This window comes from Trachurus trachurus (genome assembly GCF_905171665.1).
Source record: "Trachurus trachurus genome assembly, chromosome: 4".
In the NCBI taxonomy this organism is placed as follows: Eukaryota; Metazoa; Chordata; class Actinopteri; order Carangiformes; family Carangidae; genus Trachurus; species Trachurus trachurus.
In genome coordinates this window covers 274624-292573 of record NC_139898.1, presented here as the reverse complement: position 1 = coordinate 292573, position 17950 = coordinate 274624, and the positions used below count along the sequence as shown (strand labels likewise).

General features: G+C 43.0%; 1 protein-coding gene across 1 annotated transcript; it reads left to right on the top strand.

The window, feature by feature from the left end:
- Window positions 1–10526: 10526 nt before the first annotated feature.
- Window positions 10527–17192, top strand: LOC310984307 (uncharacterized protein; the record flags this gene model as incomplete). The annotated part of the gene is made up of 5 exons (XM_083969489.1): window positions 10527–10536; window positions 10680–10868; window positions 11173–11349; window positions 11979–12080; window positions 16975–17192. 5 exons carry the CDS (start codon window positions 10527–10529, stop codon window positions 17190–17192), a joined length of 696 nt encoding a protein of 231 aa, XP_083825615.1.
- Window positions 17193–17950: the final 758 nt, after the last annotated feature.

The window sequence follows — 17950 nt, the reverse complement described above, 5'->3', positions numbered from 1 at the left end:
ACCATGAACTAATAATAATGAATAAAAAGGTAGAACAGACTGTATTTTACCAAAAAGTGAATTATTTTTGACAGTATGGGCTCTAGTTTCGTCGACCAGGTGAAGTCTGTGATCAGCGCAGCTTCGCCACGCCAACGGGGTGTGGTCCAGGTCCATTTCGCAAGATTCGTGGGCCGCGCAGTCAGACTTAGACCAGCGTAAACCCTCCCCTCGTCCCTCCCACCGGTGCAAACGGCAAAGAGGGAGGAGAGAGGGCGGGAGGGAGACAGGAGGAGGAGAGAAAGGCGTGGAGTGGGTTTGACACAGCCGAGTCAGATCTTCACCAATCAAAGGAGCTCCTCTCCTCACCTTTAACTGCGCGGAGGGCGATGCGCGCTGCAAGTTTGTCATTTTATACTTGGACTGGACGGAGGAGACAGCGACGCCAGAGGCCGAACCTCTCCCCGGAGGAAACAGCTGTTCCTCCGGAGGTCCGAGCTCAGAGTGACCAATAATGAGTTTACTAATAATAATACAAATATCCTTAATCAGGTTTGATCTGATACACTGAGAACCCCTGCCCAATGAAAGAAACAACAACTAATAAACTAATAAAGAAACTCACATTTATTCAAACCCTGTAAGCAAGATGAGAGGTATAATACAACATAAACAAACACCATGCGTAACGGAGTAATCAGCGTAAAGGACGCTCTCTCTCTCTCTCTCTCTCTCTCTGTCCTCCTCTCTCTCTGTCCGTCTCTTTTTTTTCTGTGATAGAGATGCTGAGTATACTGTAGTAGGCTATATACTGACTATCTGATACCGAGGCAGTGGTGGTGGACTAAGAGAGATGAAGATTTGTGTTTTGTTTTTCATTACGGCTGCCTGATGCGCTAATGAATTAATAAGTAAATAAATAAATAAAGCGATCATCACAAGGGCAGAGTGGTATCTCAACACGGCAGCGACATGCAGTCATCCACCCTCAGTCCTGCTCTTGGGACATCCACAGCTGCTTTTCAGTGCCAGTTCGTCCCTGCTGTGTTAATTCAGGTGGAGTTTCCATTACGCACCGACAGCCTTTGATCTCTGCTTTGATCTGACGTCAGATGTGACGGGACAATCTATATAGATATAAATTCACGTGTTGATTCCATTAGTTGCATTAAATAGTGGTTATTGTGGATATTTATTGCATTGAAATGTGTCTGGAACTGTGGAGATCTGCCTGTGAGGTCTTGGTGACGTGTGTGCACTGCAGGTCAGTCAGTCAAACTTCCACTGCACCTGCTGCGCTCCGCCCTGCGCTGAGAGTAGACCTGGTTGGAGGTGGCGAGCTTTCAGCGCAACTTCGGCGGGACATTTTCGGACGAAACTTCCACTGCACCAAGCTGAATCTGTGACGCCTCCCCCTGCTGCGCGGCCACGCCTATCTCAGCGCAGCGCGATCTGCCAATCTTCCAATCTGACTTTGCGCTAGGCTGCGCTGGTCGAAACTTGCATTAGACCAGCTGCGCTACCTTGCGCCACCTGCGCTGCGCCAGCAAACTAGGGCCCTATGTCATCAACTCTAAGACTTTTTGTGGCCCTCAAGAGATAGCCAGTTCACAAACAAAATTAAAAGACTTAACTGATTCCAGAGGGGAACTTGTGTAATGTTACTGTGCTCTCATAAAATGATAGAGCAGGCAAAAATAGAACAAAATATGTTATGTATATATACAACATTATGTACTCTCCTTTCATATACTGCACATACCAGTTAACGCATTCTCTTTACAATGACAGATGAACTCTTTTTTTCTTTCAGTGAAAAACTGCAGAGACAACTCAACTCAAAGTTTATTTCTATAGCACATTTAAAAACAACCTTAGTTGCCCAAAGTGCTGCACAACATACAGGTGCTAGCAGTATAAATAAAACAACAAAATCATCAAACATAGATTAACAGTAAAATAGGGCCGTAAAAACAGTTACTAAGATAAGATAAAACAATTAAAAGCTATACTAAAAGATAAACATAAAAAGTCAGGGTGAGTTGAAAGCCAGAGAAAAGAGGTGAGTCTTTAAAAATGATTTAAAAAGCTCCAGGGTTTCAGCTGCTCTGATGTGGAGGGGTAGAGTGTTCCACAACTTTGGGGCCACAACTGCAAATGCTCTGTCGCCCTTGCTCTTTAATTTAGATCTGGGGCAAACCAGCAGTAACTGGTTGCTTGACCTCAAGGCTCTAGCTGGAGCATGATGCTTAATGAGGTCAGATAAATAGAGAGGGGCTAGACCATTTAGACTTTTCAGACATCCTTAAAAGGTACAAGGCAGTGCTGAAGAGCTACAGTGAGGGGGGGGGTCCATGAAATCTGCCTTTGAAGAAGTCGGTGTTGACCGCAACACAATCGCCAGAACGGCGGTCATCGCAGAGCTCAGCCTTGCAGCCCCTGAAGCTTTCAGAGCTCTAGGCCAGTGGAATGAGAAGTTTGAAAAGCTCTCCACCTTTGTGGGTAGATGTGGCGCGGCTATTACAGCTGAGATTAAAGAGCGCATTTAAGCAAAATGAAAGAGAATGGTACTTTGCTACCATTGCACATTAAATGTGCAAAAAAGCGACTCTGTTCCAAGTTTTAATTTGTTATGTTATAAATTACATTCTTTAGTCTCTCAGGTGCAAGAATTTAAATTTGTGAGCTATGCAAGCTTTTTTTTTTTTTTTTTTACAGATTTCAATTGTATTGATATGTACAGAATAACATGCACCTTTTCTTAATATTTTGTTTTAATAATAATAATAATAATACATTTAATTTAGAGGCGCCTTTCTTGACACCCAAGGTCACCTTACAGAGCATAAAATCTTAGCAACATTAAAAACAAGACATTGTGGAAAAAACAAAACAAAACAAACAAACAATCAAGACAGTGACCAGTTATACGTTGTGTGCGAGTTTGAACAGGTGAGTTTTGAGTTGTGATGGAGTCTGACTGTTTTATGTGTGGGGGGAGGGAGGTTCCAGAGCCTGGGTGCTGAACAGCTGAATGATCAGCAACTCCCTCAGTTTTGAAATCTGACTTTGAAGACCGCAACACAACCGCTCAGCCTTTGTATTGATATGTACACAATAACATGCACCTTTTCTTTATATTTTGTTTTTGCAAAATAAAGTTGTTTTAAAAATCATCATGGTTTGAAAAGCTCTCCACCTTTTCAAATCAAATGCTGCTGTTTAACTTACACTTTACTTACAGCCACCAAAATACTGCTCCTAAGTGATTATAATTGTGTTATGTCATACAATTGGTAATAACTTTATACAGTGTTGTCACTTTACTAAAAGCTCTTAAAGTCATCCTATAACATATTATTGATATTTATAAGGCATTACGCCTTTTCCGTAACCGAGCATTTAGTATCTGTTCTATGTTGAGCAGCTCTATGTGTGCCTTTACTACTGGCTAGAGTATGGATGGTTATAATATGTTATGTGACCCAGGACTTCAGATTCTTCATTCAGACACTGTTGTCACTTTATATGCAGGTATAAAACATTATAAGTGCTTAATTTATAATACATTATGTCGACACTTGTAATACTTTATAAACCTTGGTATAAGTTCTTATACATGATTATGCACCATTATAATGACGTCTTAATAACGTCTTATGCATGTGCTCCTAATGCATTACACTGCAAAAAAGGGGGGTCTAAAAACAAGATAAAAACACTTAATCTGAGGGAAAAAGTACTCAAAACAAGTGAAATTATCTGTCCATGCAGCAAGATAATTTCACTTGACAACATTTCTTAAATTAAGATTGTTAAATCTTGAAATAAGCATGTCTACGGAGGTATTTGGAAGGCTTAAAATAAGACAAATATGCTGGTTTTAAGATAAGATTACTTAAAATGTAACTTTTTGCAGCCCTAAATTAAGTGAAATATACTAAGTATAAGCATAAATAAGCATTAAATGCTGGTTTTAAGATGAGATTACTTTAAAAAGTAACTTTTACAGCCTCAAAATAAGTGAAATATACTAAATATAAGCAATTACAAAGACATTTTTTCTTACTTTTAGCAAATTAAACTGAAAATTAGTTAAGAAAAATATTAAATTTAGAGAAAAAATACTATAGTATTAGTGAAGAATGACTAAATCCGTCTTAATCCAAGCAGGTTTATCTTGAAACAAGGCTTACTTCATCGTAAAACTAAACCTTAAAACCTAAAGCCTGTCCTTATTTTTAGAATATACCTATTACAGAAATCACAACCAGAATGACTTATAAGAGCGTTCAACATTTATTTAAAGTCCCTGAAAAGTGACACTGGATTCGTCTTCTGAGTTAATCACATCCCAGACATATGTCCTATTAACCATCCTGCCAATTTTGGATGCTAGAAAAATTCGTTTAGTAGGTGAAATTAGGTTTTAAAATCATGACTAAATGAGGCAGTTCTCGCAGCTCTGGATGTCTGCTGCAGGCACAGAAGCCCCGCCCACTTGCTGAGCTTCGTCAAGTTTCAACTGTCAATCAAATGGCCTACCGGCCGGCCAACTATGCTGTTGCTACTGCTAACTGTCACATCGTACTCGAGCAGCTACGGGCTTGAGCTGGAGTCTGAGTCCAGCTCTTATCTGAATGTCTCAGATACACACTGAGCAGTGAGGGAAATATGCTGGGGGCACATGAATCTCCGCTACCCTGATAGCGTTAGCTCGGCGGCTAACACTAGCCCAGCGCTAATGCGTTAGCTCGACTAGCCCGGCGCTAACGCATTAGCTCGGCGGCTGGCCCGAGCCTCCATGGTCCCGAGCCACTGCAGCATCGGACCCACGGCTCACCGCCACAGCAGCGGGAGCCTTGAAGGCTACACCACAACAACAATGAGGGCCGCCACCGTCAGCACAGGACGACGGGCCTAGCGCTAGCCGCCGAGCTAACGCTATCAGGGCAAGCAGAGATTCGTCTGCTGACGGCGGCGGACCTCAGTTTTGTTGCGGTGTAGCCGTTGCTGTGTCGGTGAGCTGTGGGACGGACGCTGCAGAGGTTCACCTGGGCTGTGGCAGTTTGGGCTTTTAGAGTTTTGCCGCCGGGCGCCGACTGGTCCCACGGTGGCAGTCTCATTAGTTAGTTTGAATTAAAAGTGGAGCTTCATGTTTCACATGAGAGCAGTGCTGCCCCTGGGATCTGTATAGACCATGTTCAAATAACACCACATTTACATCAATAAATAAATGTTTAGTTTAGTTTATTTATTGATTTCATTCATTTATCAAGCATAAAAACAAAAAATAAAATAAACAATGACAATACTGTAACTCTTGAATGAAAGGGGGCAGAAAGAAGCAAACTTATATTGTCTACCCCTTGTTACAAAGAATTCATTCACAAATTAGATAATACCTACATCCAAGCAAAGAAAAAAGAAAAAAATGGAAGTAGAAGAAGAAAAACATCAACAACGTTTACAACAAAAAAGTGACATAAAATAAATTGGACGGCTGCAGCCCAGCCAGCTACTCATCATCTTTTACAATGACCTGATAAGTCTGCATTACATTTTATTAAGACAGAGACCAAGCTAGTGGACTGGTAGCTCCGGCGGTGCTGGTAGCTCCAGGGGTAGTAGCAGCAGACGCTCGTTGGCATTCTTGAAGTATTTATAATATTACTGTGCACATGGGAGGAGTTATGAAAGTATGGACGCCAGTGCGTCACGGCGCCCCCTCTGTAAGCCTGCCCTTAAAAACAAAGACCACTGAAGCAGAGTGAAACTGAAACCCTAACCTCTAAAATTAAGCCCTGTACAGAAATGAGTCTTTTTGCATGTCTTTATCAATACATTTCGAACACTTTTAATATATTTTGAAACAAAACTCCAATTTCACTTTACAGGGACTTTAACACTCAACATCATCAGCAGTGAGTCAGAGTTGCTATGCATTCTTACAATCAATCCATCTTTACAACAGAGACATTTGAATATATTTTTTTCATATTCCACAAAAGAGAAAAACCTAATTCTCAGCTCTCTGTTATGTATCAGCATTTTTCAATGAACGTATCCTGAAATACAGGCCTCAATGAGGTCAAACTTAGACTCAAGATCTGCTGGGACCCCTGTGATTAACTCATTGAGTGCCGCGCTCCTTTCCAAAGTTTTAGTCAAGTGTACCGGCAATTTAGACCATTTAAACAACCACTAAACAACAATAACACAGACGCACCGTGCCGTGTCACAGCCTCTCGCCGCGGAACGTGAGGGTCAGTCGGCCACAGCGGCTCGGGAACACCGGTCCCACCGGTGGTTGCGGTCCGTCTGTGGTACGGGTCGGTGCCGGTCTGCTTTGGCCCAGAGACCATCAGATTTTACCGCGGGAGGACTTTGGGGAGGACACGGTGTTGCTCCAGATGAAGACCGGGCGGGACAGTCGGCTGAGAGCTTCCTGGTTCAGCTCCGAGCTGCTGGAGCCTCGCGGGTGAGAGCAGAGCAGCTGCACTGCATCTGCGCTGCATCTGCGCTGCATCTGCATGCAGAACTCCGTTTGCAAAAGCCGAGTTATGATAAAAACTTCCAGATCATGAGCTGTCATGTGACTTTGATCGTCATCTATTTCAGTTCTCCTCGTCGTAGAGTCCCCAAATTTACATATAATGTGTATTAAAGTGTCTATTTTCATAATTTAAAAAAAAAGCAAAAAACGAAAAATCGCGTTTTTGGCACTCAACGCATGGGAACGAAAAACGAGAAATTACGTGGTTGGCACTCAATGAGTTAATCTAAGCAAATAACTAACTCAGACTGTAATAAACTTGTGGAATACACAAAACTATTGTAAGGCACAGCTAACAATAACAAGAACCACTGACATGACAAAATACTGCTTGATATTCAGCTACTTCTCAATGAAAGATTTCCAATCAGCCATTGCTTTCTTATATGCACTAGTGGCATCTTGATCGTGGATTGTGTCGCCAATTACCTCTGTTTGAATAACAGAGAGGAGCGTTGCAACACATTTAGGGTATGTTAAATGCAAAGTGTAGTGGTATGCCATTAGCACCAACTTCCCTTCTGAGAAATGGTCCTGTGGGAGGGTGGTCACAGGTACGTTACCAACAGCCACGATGGTGGTTGATCCATCAAAAAGCAGAACTGGGGAGGACAGAGGACACTTCTCCAGGTACAGGGCGGGGTCTTCGTCTGACTGAAAAAAGAACGTGTAGAGAGTGAGAAGACATAAAAATGTATTGAAAGTGTATGATCATTTTTAGATTAAATTATCAGGTTGCAATGACTTGAGCACTCTTAAATTAAATTCACGTTTAAAAAACTCAGTCATTATTATCAGATTGTAAGAAATACTTTACAATGGGGCAGGTGGGAACATGTTAAACTGATGTAGGAATTTAGGATGGATTAATACCTGATACAAGCTGATGCAAAGTGGTATATTTTTTAATGTTTCATGAATGAATTAAAGGTTTTGCAAACAATTTTTTGGTATTCCTTTCTGTGAACACCATTTGAGGGACACTAGAGGAATTTTTGTTTTCCCCTTTTTTCATAAATTAGGTCATATCTGAGATTGTGAACTTAGGTGTATTGTTACTGTAAATAACTAAGTCCAGTTGCTTTCGATTTAACCTCCTTTGAAATACTATGACCTGGGCAAATGAGAATATGCACCGGCTTACTGTAAATGTGAACAAACACAACAATGTGGGAAAATAAAGGCACTTCAAAGAGGACAGTAAGGAATCAACACAAACATTTTCTTACCTTCAGGATATGAATAAGTGCCTCCCAGCTATTCCCAAGCTTCTTGTGCATTGAAGAGGGCAAGTGTGAAATCCACTAATGAATAGAAAGATGAACAGAATGGTCTGAATGTGGTATAAATATCAATACACATAATGGAACAGCAACTTACCACTGCGGACATCCAAAGGGAAAGGGGGTTTCAGGACTTTCTTCCACACACTGTAGAACTGCACCTTGGCACAGAATTCTGCCCATCTTCCTTTTACTTCCTCGATGTATCTGCTGTTGGTGCCACCCACTATGCGCCATAGCTCATCCAATGCCTAAAACAGCATTGTGCACAGTTATTCAACAGTTTACAATGCAAGGATGTTGTTGGCTTACCAACAGAGAGAGGTGAAGACAGAAAGTTTAAGGGTGTTTTGTAGGGTGTTCCAGTCGAAGGCTGCAGCGAACCAGAAGGCACTGCGTCCGAAGACGGTGCGGACTTTGGGGATGGAGAGGTTGATGAAAGCACTGGACCTTAGATTGCGGGCAGGGTGAGAGAGGTGCAGAAGAGAAGAGAGGTAGAGAGGTGTGATGCCGAGAATGGTTTTATAGATGAGCAGAAACCAGTGATGCAGCCGTCTGGTGTGAAGGGAAGTCCAGTCCACCAGGTTATAAAGGTGGCAGTGGTGAGTGGTGAATGGAGCCCCAGTGGCAAAACGGATGGCGGAGTGGGTCCAGTTTACCGAGGCTGGAGTGGGATGCAATTCTGTAGATGGTGTCACCGTAATCGAAAATGGGCAGGATGGTCATTTTGACGAGCGTATGTTTGGCTGCACGGGTGAAGGAGGTCTTATGACGATAAAGGAAGCTCAGACGAGCTTTGACTTTAGACTGTAGGTGTTTGATGTGGGTGGTGAGGGAGAGGGACGAATCCAACCAGAGGCCGAGGTATTTGTAGCAGGACACAAACTCTAGTTCAGAGCCGTCGGCACAGAGGATTTTTGGGACAGAGGTGGGAGTGTGTTTCCCAGTTGTTTTTGGGAAATAATGAAACAAATCTCAATACAATTATAAGCATGATGACAAGCAAAATAGGCATATGTAAACACAGTGCATGTCTAGCCATTAACTCTGGACAACTATAGTTTCATTACATGATTAAACATTTTTTAGTAACACTTTACTTGAATAGGTATTCATAAGACTGACATAACACTGTCATAATCATGACATGACACCTGTCATAAACATTAATGAGTGCTTATGACAGTTGTCGTTAAGTGTCATTCGGTAAATTATGACACTTTTGATGCAAAGTTGACATTATTTGAGATGTCCTTGTTACGACACCTTGACATAAACCAAGACAACAAAACCTGTCATAAATATGTCATAGCAGACCTAACTGCCTGACAAAAAAAACCCATTAAGCTTGATATCTTAACGTGACATTAAACTGTCATATATGGAGGCTTTTGACACTGGCTGTCACAAGACCATTATAATTGTGTCATGCATGTTGTCCTTTTCATTAGATGTTGTTAAGTGTAACTACACCGCCAAATGAGTTTATAACTGTCACATTTCCTTCCTACAGTGATTTAATAATTATTTTGACTTTTCATTAAGTCAATGTCATTACATAGTCAAATGAGTTTATAACACTGTCATGAGTCATGACTGATTTTATTGAATTCAAGTAAAGTGGAAATATTTTGACTTTTCATTAAGATGTCATAAAGTGTCATTACATAGTCAAATCACTGTATAACATTGTAATGACTGTTTTTATTAAATTCAAGTAAAGTGGAAAGATTTTGACTTTTCATTAACTCATTGAGTGCCAACCACGTAATTTCTCGTTTTTCGTTCCCATGCGTTGAGTGCCAAAAACGAGATTTTTCGTTTTTTGCTTTTTTTTTTTTAATTATGAAAATAGACACTTTAATACACATTATATGTAAATTTGGGGACTCTACGACGAGGAGAACTGAAATAGATGACGATCAAAGTCACATGACAGCTCATGATCTGGAAGTTTTTATCATAACTCAGCTTCTGCAAACGGAGTTCTGCATGCAGATGCAGCGCAGATGCAGCGCAGCTGCTCTGCTCTCACCCGCGAGGCTCCAGCAGCTGGGAGCTGAACCAGGAAGCTCTCAGCCGACAGTCCGCCCGGTCTTCATCTGGAGCAACACCGTGCCCTCCCCAAAGTCCCCCCGCGGTAAAATCTGATGGTCTCTGGGCCAAAGCAGACCGGCACCGACCCGTACCACAGAAGGACCGCAACCACCGGCGGGACCGGTCTTCCCGAGCCGCGGTGGCCGACAGACCCTCACGCTCCGCGGCGAGAAGCTGTGACACGGCACGGTGCGTCTGTGTTATTGTTGTTTAGTGGCGCCCCCCCCCCGCCCCCGATGGTGGTTTTGTGAATAGAACAACAATTGTTGTATATATTTATCTTATACGAGCCCTTTGATCCAGAAATGCGAGTGTCAGAAGAGCGACAGACACAAACAGCGCACCTTTCATAAAAGACGCTCTATCTCCTTTTCTAGAAAAAAAGGAGGGATTTTGGTGAAACCCAGCCATGTTTAGCTTGACTTTTCTCAGGAACGGAGGCACGTAGAAACAAACGGTTTGTGGTCATTTGAAGCATAAAGTTTCACCTTTCAATTGAGCCACAGTATGTGTTGGTGGCAATAATATAGAATACACTATGGCTCTACATAAAAAGTCAAAAATTGTCTAAATTGCCGGTACACGCGGCACTCAATGAGTTAAAAAACAATATGCACAGAAGTACTGGGAATGTTTTGTGTTAATTAATAATTATTAATGAATGAGACAAAAAGGACACAGATCAATATAATGCACTCCAGTAGGCTACACCAACACAAGTCACTGACCTCAATAATCCACTTAAAGTACTTCCTATGTTTCAGTTTCTCCAACAGGGGCATTGGAGTTGTGCAAACTCAAAGAGCAAAGCAAGTTGGATAGACAAAAGATTCAACACGTTGAGCAGCGCATTACTTACCTAGAGGAGGCCAACAGGGACCTGAAAGCCGACAAGGACTTCCTACTTGCGCAAATTAAGGAAACCCCCAGCATGTCTGAATCTACAGGGAAAGGTACAAATGCACTACAATATAACATTCATATAACCAGTGTACAATTCAGTGAGACCGTGTGGGTGTTCTGGTACAAACATCTAACTTTGTGTTCATTAATTACCAACGACAGTGCAAGCAAATAATAATGAAAGTCATAATCTATAACAAAGCCTCTTTTTCTACATATGCAGTGTTCTGCTCTCAAAATCACAAGGCATCACCATGAGTGACCCTGCATTGAAAAAGTTTATTCTTAGTTTTTTGCTTTGTTTACTTATAAACATATCTGCTTCTCCAGCTTCCCCCACTGTCCTTCCCCCAGGCAGAAAGACTGCTCCTCTGGAAACTTCTTCCTCTTCCTCTTCGGCTTTGGCTTCTTCGACTCCCTCCTCGGACTCCAGCTTCTCCTCAGAAGAAGAGGAGAAGAATAAGAAAAGGAAGTTCAAGAAGAATAACAAAAAGGCAAAAAAACACCGTGATTCTTACAGCCGTTCAAGAAGTAAGCAGAGATATTGATCATCTTTATAATCACCTTTATAACAATCCTAAAGTTGAACGCTACTTAACCTTTTATGGATTACATTTATATAAAAAGCAACAACATCCATGGGCTTTTTTACTAATAATTAGATGGGGCTAAATATAATGTTATATCTACTATGTTTCGCTAATGGTGTATTTTTGTAATCATTCTGAAAATCAGTGATTGAGATCTCTACAGCCTTGTATAGCTCTCTTGCTCTCCTCAAATTATTCTATGATCCTCCCTGGTTTAGTTAGATATTTAACCTCTGAAAAAGAAAAATATAATTTAAAAAAATCTACTTACTGTACCATCCGAGTTCACTGTGCATCCTCTATCTACGGTGAGCTGGCTATGTATGGTACAGGCCTGTAAGAAAGGACATTACTTCCTGGGCATCCTCCTTCTAGACTGGTGAAGGCAGATGTTGCTAGCCACATAGTCAGGTAGGAAAGATATAACCAGTCTAGAAGAAGGATGCAAAAGTATACGATCCTTTCTAATCTGCTAGTACTACAAAACCTTAATGGTGCAAAATCAACAATGCCTGTGCATACCTGACAAGTTTTGATCTCTTTTGTTTGTTTCCCTGTTGTTTTCTTAAGTGACCACAACGGATGGAGTGATCCAACGGTATAGGGACGTCCTTCGGATTTTCAGAAAGCGTGGCTCAATGAAGAAGGCATTCGAGAAAATGAATGTGGATCGTGTCATGTTCGTGTTCCAAGGATGAGGCCGTGTTGATAGCAAGTAACTTAGTTTAATGTCTCACGTTCTCAACAACATACATATGGCTTCATGCAGTCTTGCTCTACTATGTTATATGGTACGGTAAGCTGACTACTAACCAGTACTGCCGCCTAGCGGTCAAACATGTAATAACATCTAATCATAACATCCCCCCTTTTCTAAGGTAAAATGCATTAACATGAATTATCACATTAGCTGTGTCAGTTATTTCAACCATTTCGCATTCAGCATAACTCTGCAACACATAAGCAGTATAAACAGTTTATATCAGATTGCATAACTCATCTCTAAGCCAACACTAGACCATTTAGAACACATTCACAACATCAATCAATATACATTTTGTTCAACATGTTTAACATGCATATTGAATTTTCTTTGTTTATAAGTTCAGTCTATCAGGCTTTCTGATTTCTCTTGTGGACCTTCTTAACTCAGGTTCACTTGGAGTAGGTGTGTGAGAGTCAGTGTTACAGTCCATAGCAGGTGTGGGAATTACCTGAGATTCACCACAGGTTACACTGAGCTCACCAACAGTCCCTTGAGGAGTCTTTAACAGACTGCGACGATTGCGTCCAGTGTTTCCCCCAGAAAATGTGTTAGTTAAGGTGGTGTCTGTCCTGTTGGGGGGGGGGGGGGGGGGGGGGGTGGTGCGCGAGCGGATCGATCGATTGTCCGGGGGGGGTCGGCGCCGTATTACTTCTCTGTGGTGTGTATGTGTCTGAGAAGATGCGGAGATGAATGAAGGCGCTCGTCCGACGGGGGGGGCGTGACGGCGGCGGCGAATATCGCTACATTTTTATTTTTTTAAGAAGTTAGTTTAGGCGGCAGCTCATTGTTGTTAAGGCGGCCGCCTTAACAGGAAAGCGCTGCGGGAAACCCTGGCGTCTGAGGATTTGTCCATCATCAGTTTTCACCGTGTACGATCGTGGAGCAACTTCTTGCAGGACAGTTGCTTTTGTACTCCATCCATCAGCATCCTCAATCCTAACTGTGTCGCTGGTAGTCAGTGGAGGGAGATGCTTGGTTGTTCTGTCATAGAATGACTTTTGCATCATTTTCTGTTGTCGTAGCTTATGTTCAATCTTTGAGTGATTCTTTTGCTTTAATTTGTCGTTGTGATGACTCGGCAAAGTTGTTCGTAGCTTCCTCTTCATCAGCAGTTCAGCTGGTGATAGGCCGCACTGAAGAGGTGATGCTCTGTAGCTCAATAAAGCCATGTAGGGATCAGAGTCACTGTCAGCTGCTTTCTTTAGGAGTTGCTTGAGAATGTGAACTCCTTTTTCAGCTTGCCCGTTTGACTGTGCATAGTGTGGGCTTGACGTCACATGCTTGAAATCATATTGCTCTGCAAACTTCTGCCATTCTTTGCTGCTGAAGCAGGGGCCATTGTCGCTCACCACGGTGTGTGGGATGCCATGCCTGGCGAAGATAGATTTAGCATGTGTTATGACACAAGTTGATGTTAAGCTTGCTAGTAGCGCCATCTCAGGGAAGTTTGAGTAGTAATCCATTACCACTAAATAGTCTTTACCTCTGAGATGAAACAAGTCCATTCCTACTTTGTGCCATGGTGCTGTTGGCACCTCAGCTACCACCATAGGCTCTTTGCTCTGCTTGTTCCTGTGTTTCTGACATGTTTCACATTTACTTATAAGTGTTTCAATGTCTTTGTTCAGTCCGGGCCAGAAAACCGTGTCTCTCGCCCTCCTTTTGCACTTTTCGATGCCGAGATGGCCTTCATGTATCCTGTGCAACATGTCCATTCTCAAAGCCCATGGAATAACAATCCTGCCCTTTTTCAACAGCAGGCCATCCACAGTACTAAGCTCACCTCTGACATGGTAAAATTGTGGACACGAACCAGCTGGCCATCCCTCATCCATGTTCTGCATGACATGCTGTAGCTCAGCATCCTTTGCTGTAGCCTCCGCTATTTGTCTTGACTTTGTATCCGACACAGGCAGTGTAGCCGACACCATGTTCACATGACACTGTATGTCCTCATCTGTTGCACTCACACTGTCGCCTGTAGTTGCTCTGGATAGGGCATCAGCAAGGACTAGGTGTTTACCTGGAGTATATATCAGTTCAAAATCATACCTTTGCATCTTCATCATTAACCGCTGAATCCGTGGAGACATTTCATTCAGATTCTTTTTGATGATGGCGACCAGCGGTCGATGATCAGTTTCGACTGTGAAAGATGGCAGGCCGTACACGTAGCTATGAAACCGCTCCAAACCATACGCCAGTCCCAAACATTCTTTTTCGATCTGAGCGTATCGGCATTCAGTTTTTGTCATAGCCCGAGATGCATAGGCTACCGGTTTCCAGTGCTCACCCTCAGCCTGGAGTAAAACGGCACCAATACCATCTTTGGAAGCATCTGTAGACACTTTTATCCTCTTCGTGTGGTCATAAAATGACAACACAGGTGCTGTGCTCAGTGTGTCCTTGAGTTTTTGCCACTCATGCTCATGTTTCTCTGTCCATTTAAACTCACAGTCCCTGTGCAGAAGCTCTCGTATGCATGATGTCTTTGCTGTCAGATTGGGAATGAATTTACCTATGAAATTCACCATTCCCATGATGCGTAGCACCCCTGTCTTGTCTGTGGGCCTTGGCATGTTCTGTATTGCATGTATTTTGTCTTTATCTGGTTGGACACCACGTGCAGACAGCTTGTCTCCCAGGAAGAGGATCTCTTGAACGCCAAACTCACACTTACTCTTGTTGAGTTTCAGTCCGTACTTTTGTATGCGTTCCATAACTCTGTTCAGCCTCTCGTTGTGCTCTTGGGCTGTGGAACCCCATATGATGATGTCATCAATGTTGACTCGAACTCCATCCAAGCCCTCGATGATCTGCTCCATCGCTCTGTGAAATATTTCAGGTGCTGACTTGATTCCAAAAGGCAGTCTGAGAAAGCAGTGTCTGCCAAAGGGCGTATTAAAGGTACAGTACTTGGTGCTGCTTTCATCCAGTTTCAGCTGCCAGAAGCCTTGTGAGGCGTCAAGCTTTGTGAAGTAGTTGGCACCTGACATTTCACTGATGATCTCTTCACGTGTAGGTATTTGATAATGTTCACGCTTTATGCTCTCATTTAAGTCTTTAGGGTCCATACATATTCTCAACTCACCATTCTTTTTCTTTGTGATGACCAATGAGTTGACCCAGTCTGTAGGCTCATTAACCTTTTTGATCACTCCTAGCATGATCATTCTGTCGAGTTCTTTCTTTAGGCAGTCTTTCAGTGGAGCAGGAACTCTGCGTGCTGCATGCACAACTGGATGGGCTCCTTCTTTCAACTGTATTTTATATGTGAAGGGCAAAACACCAAAACCCTTGAAAACATCTGAAAAGTTCTGAACAATTGTGTTCATAGAGTCATTTGTTGGGTTTATGGTTGGGATGATGCGATACACTCTTTTCACAAGCCCCAGTTCTTCACAGGCTCTGTCACCCAGAAGTGATTCACGTCCCTCATTCACAACAAAGAAGAATAGGTGGTGCACTTTTCCTTTAACTGTGACACTCAACCTGCATGTGCCCAAACATTTGATTGGCTGCCCATTGTAGTCTTTCAGTCCAGATTCTTTTCTTTTTATTTGTGGCTTATTTTTCATTGCCTTCACATCACACATGCTTATGAGATTTGCTTTCGCACCAGTGTCCAATCTCATGGTGACTACAGTCCCATTTATCATTAGAGGAGCTATCCACTTATCTTCTGTAGTGACATCATTTACATTGTCTGGTTTATTTATTTGTTCACTTTCACAATTCACCATTCCAACAAAGAACGTGTCACTTAGATCAGGCTCGTCTATTACGTTTACAGTTTTTTCTTTTTCCCACTCTTTCCGTTTGGAGAAGCATTGTTTAGCAAAATGATTCTTGCCTTGGCAAGTGGAGCATTGCTTACCAAACGCTGGACACTGTCTAGGCTTGTGCTGTGAGCCGCAGCGCTTGCAGTTTATCATCACGTCCTCCTGCTGTGCAGGCCGGGTCTGTGTGCGCCGTCTCCGCTGATACGACACTGCTCCAACCGCTGCCGCGCTGTCGCTCTGCGCCGAGGCGACTGCAGACATCTCGCTGAACGTCCTCACGTGCATTTGGGACAGCTCACTGGCCTGGCAGATCTTAATGGCTCCTGCCAGCGTCAGCTCCATCTCCCGTAGTAGCCTCTCTCTGACCTTTTTATCCTCCACACCGTAGACAATCTGGTCCCGGATCATGGAGTCTTTCAGCATTGCGAAGTTGCAGGACTGCGCCTTTAGCCGCAAGTCCGTCAGGAAGCTATCGAAGGGCTCATGCTGTCGCTGTGTACGAGACCGAAACACGTACCTCTCGTACGTCTCGTTCTTCTTCGGAGAACAGTGAGTATCAAACTTACTAAGCACTACATCCAACTTTTCATTATCTTCAGGACTGTCAAACACGAACGTGTTAAATACTTCTATGGCCTGTGGCCCTGCTATCGTTAGCAGCAGCGCTACCTTTCTTGCCTCCGGCTTAGCCTCGAGTCCCGTAGCCGAAACATAAAGGTGAAACCGCTGTTTGAAGGTGCGCCAGTTCTCGTCGACATTCCCCGTCAGTTTCAAACTTTCCGGTGGTTTTAAATCCATGTCGCCCATTCGAGTTTACTCCTGGTACCATGTCATGTTCGTGTTCCAAGGATGAGGCCGTGTTGATAGCAAGTAACTTAGTTTAATGTCTCACGTTCTCAACAACATACATGTGGCTTCATGCAGTCTTGCTCTACTATGTTATATGGTACGGTAAGCTGACTACTAACCAGTACTGCCGCCTAGCGGTCAAACATGTAATAACATCTAATCATAACAGATCGCAACACAATAGCTCGCACAGCTGTGATTGCCGAGCTTGCTATTACGTTTCCGGACACGTTCAAAAGTCTACTCACAGCAGGTGATGAAGATCACACAAAGATCTCGGGGCTTGCAGAGCGTTGCCGTGCAGCTATAAATGAGGAGATGGCCAAAACCATAACCTCTGGCAAAAAAAGTGGAAAGCTGCTCCCAATTATGTATAAGTACACTTGAAATGTTCATTGAACACTTGTTCAAATTTTGTTAAACAGTTTAAAGTTGTCGTTCAACTTTGTTAAAGGAAGTTTGTTTTTACTTCAAAATATGTTGTTTTTATATTCATAAAGCAGGAGAAAAAATCTGGAAGTATGGTGATGAATGGCACACCTACAGTGGGTACTAGTTTCATTTGGACGGTTTCACGCGAGATTCACGCGTGAGTCACGGGAGGCTCACGCGGATTTTTTGTGGAGGAGTAATTGTGTTTTCACCAGAAGCTGCAATGTGCCCAAACAACCGCCAGGTGGCATCTGTGAGCAGCAGATCGCCTCCATAAGAGAGCAGCACGGAGCAGTGCAGGAATGGGGAATGCAATATAATAATAATACAGTATAGTTTTTCAATGAGAAAAATGTAACGACGGCAGCTATACGTCTCACTCTCTTTTATCGATCCTCTTGTCAGCTCCAAACACACCCATCTTGTGTTGTTGGAATTGTCCTCGCTGATGTCATCATTGCTCTCAAGAAGTATGGTATTATCACTCGAGCTGCCTGTGTCTGTCCCATCTGTCTCAATGTCCTGGTTGTCTGCGCTGAAGACAGCTGTCCTGGCCGCTCCTCTTTGTGGTACGGAGCCCTGCCTCTTCCTTGGGGATCTCATATTCTGGAGTCGCTTGTACATTTTGGTGTAGATCAGGGCTACCCAATTTGGGGCCTTGGCCCGCGGCTGATTATTTTTGGCCCGCTGCCAATGCTTGAATTTTTAATTTT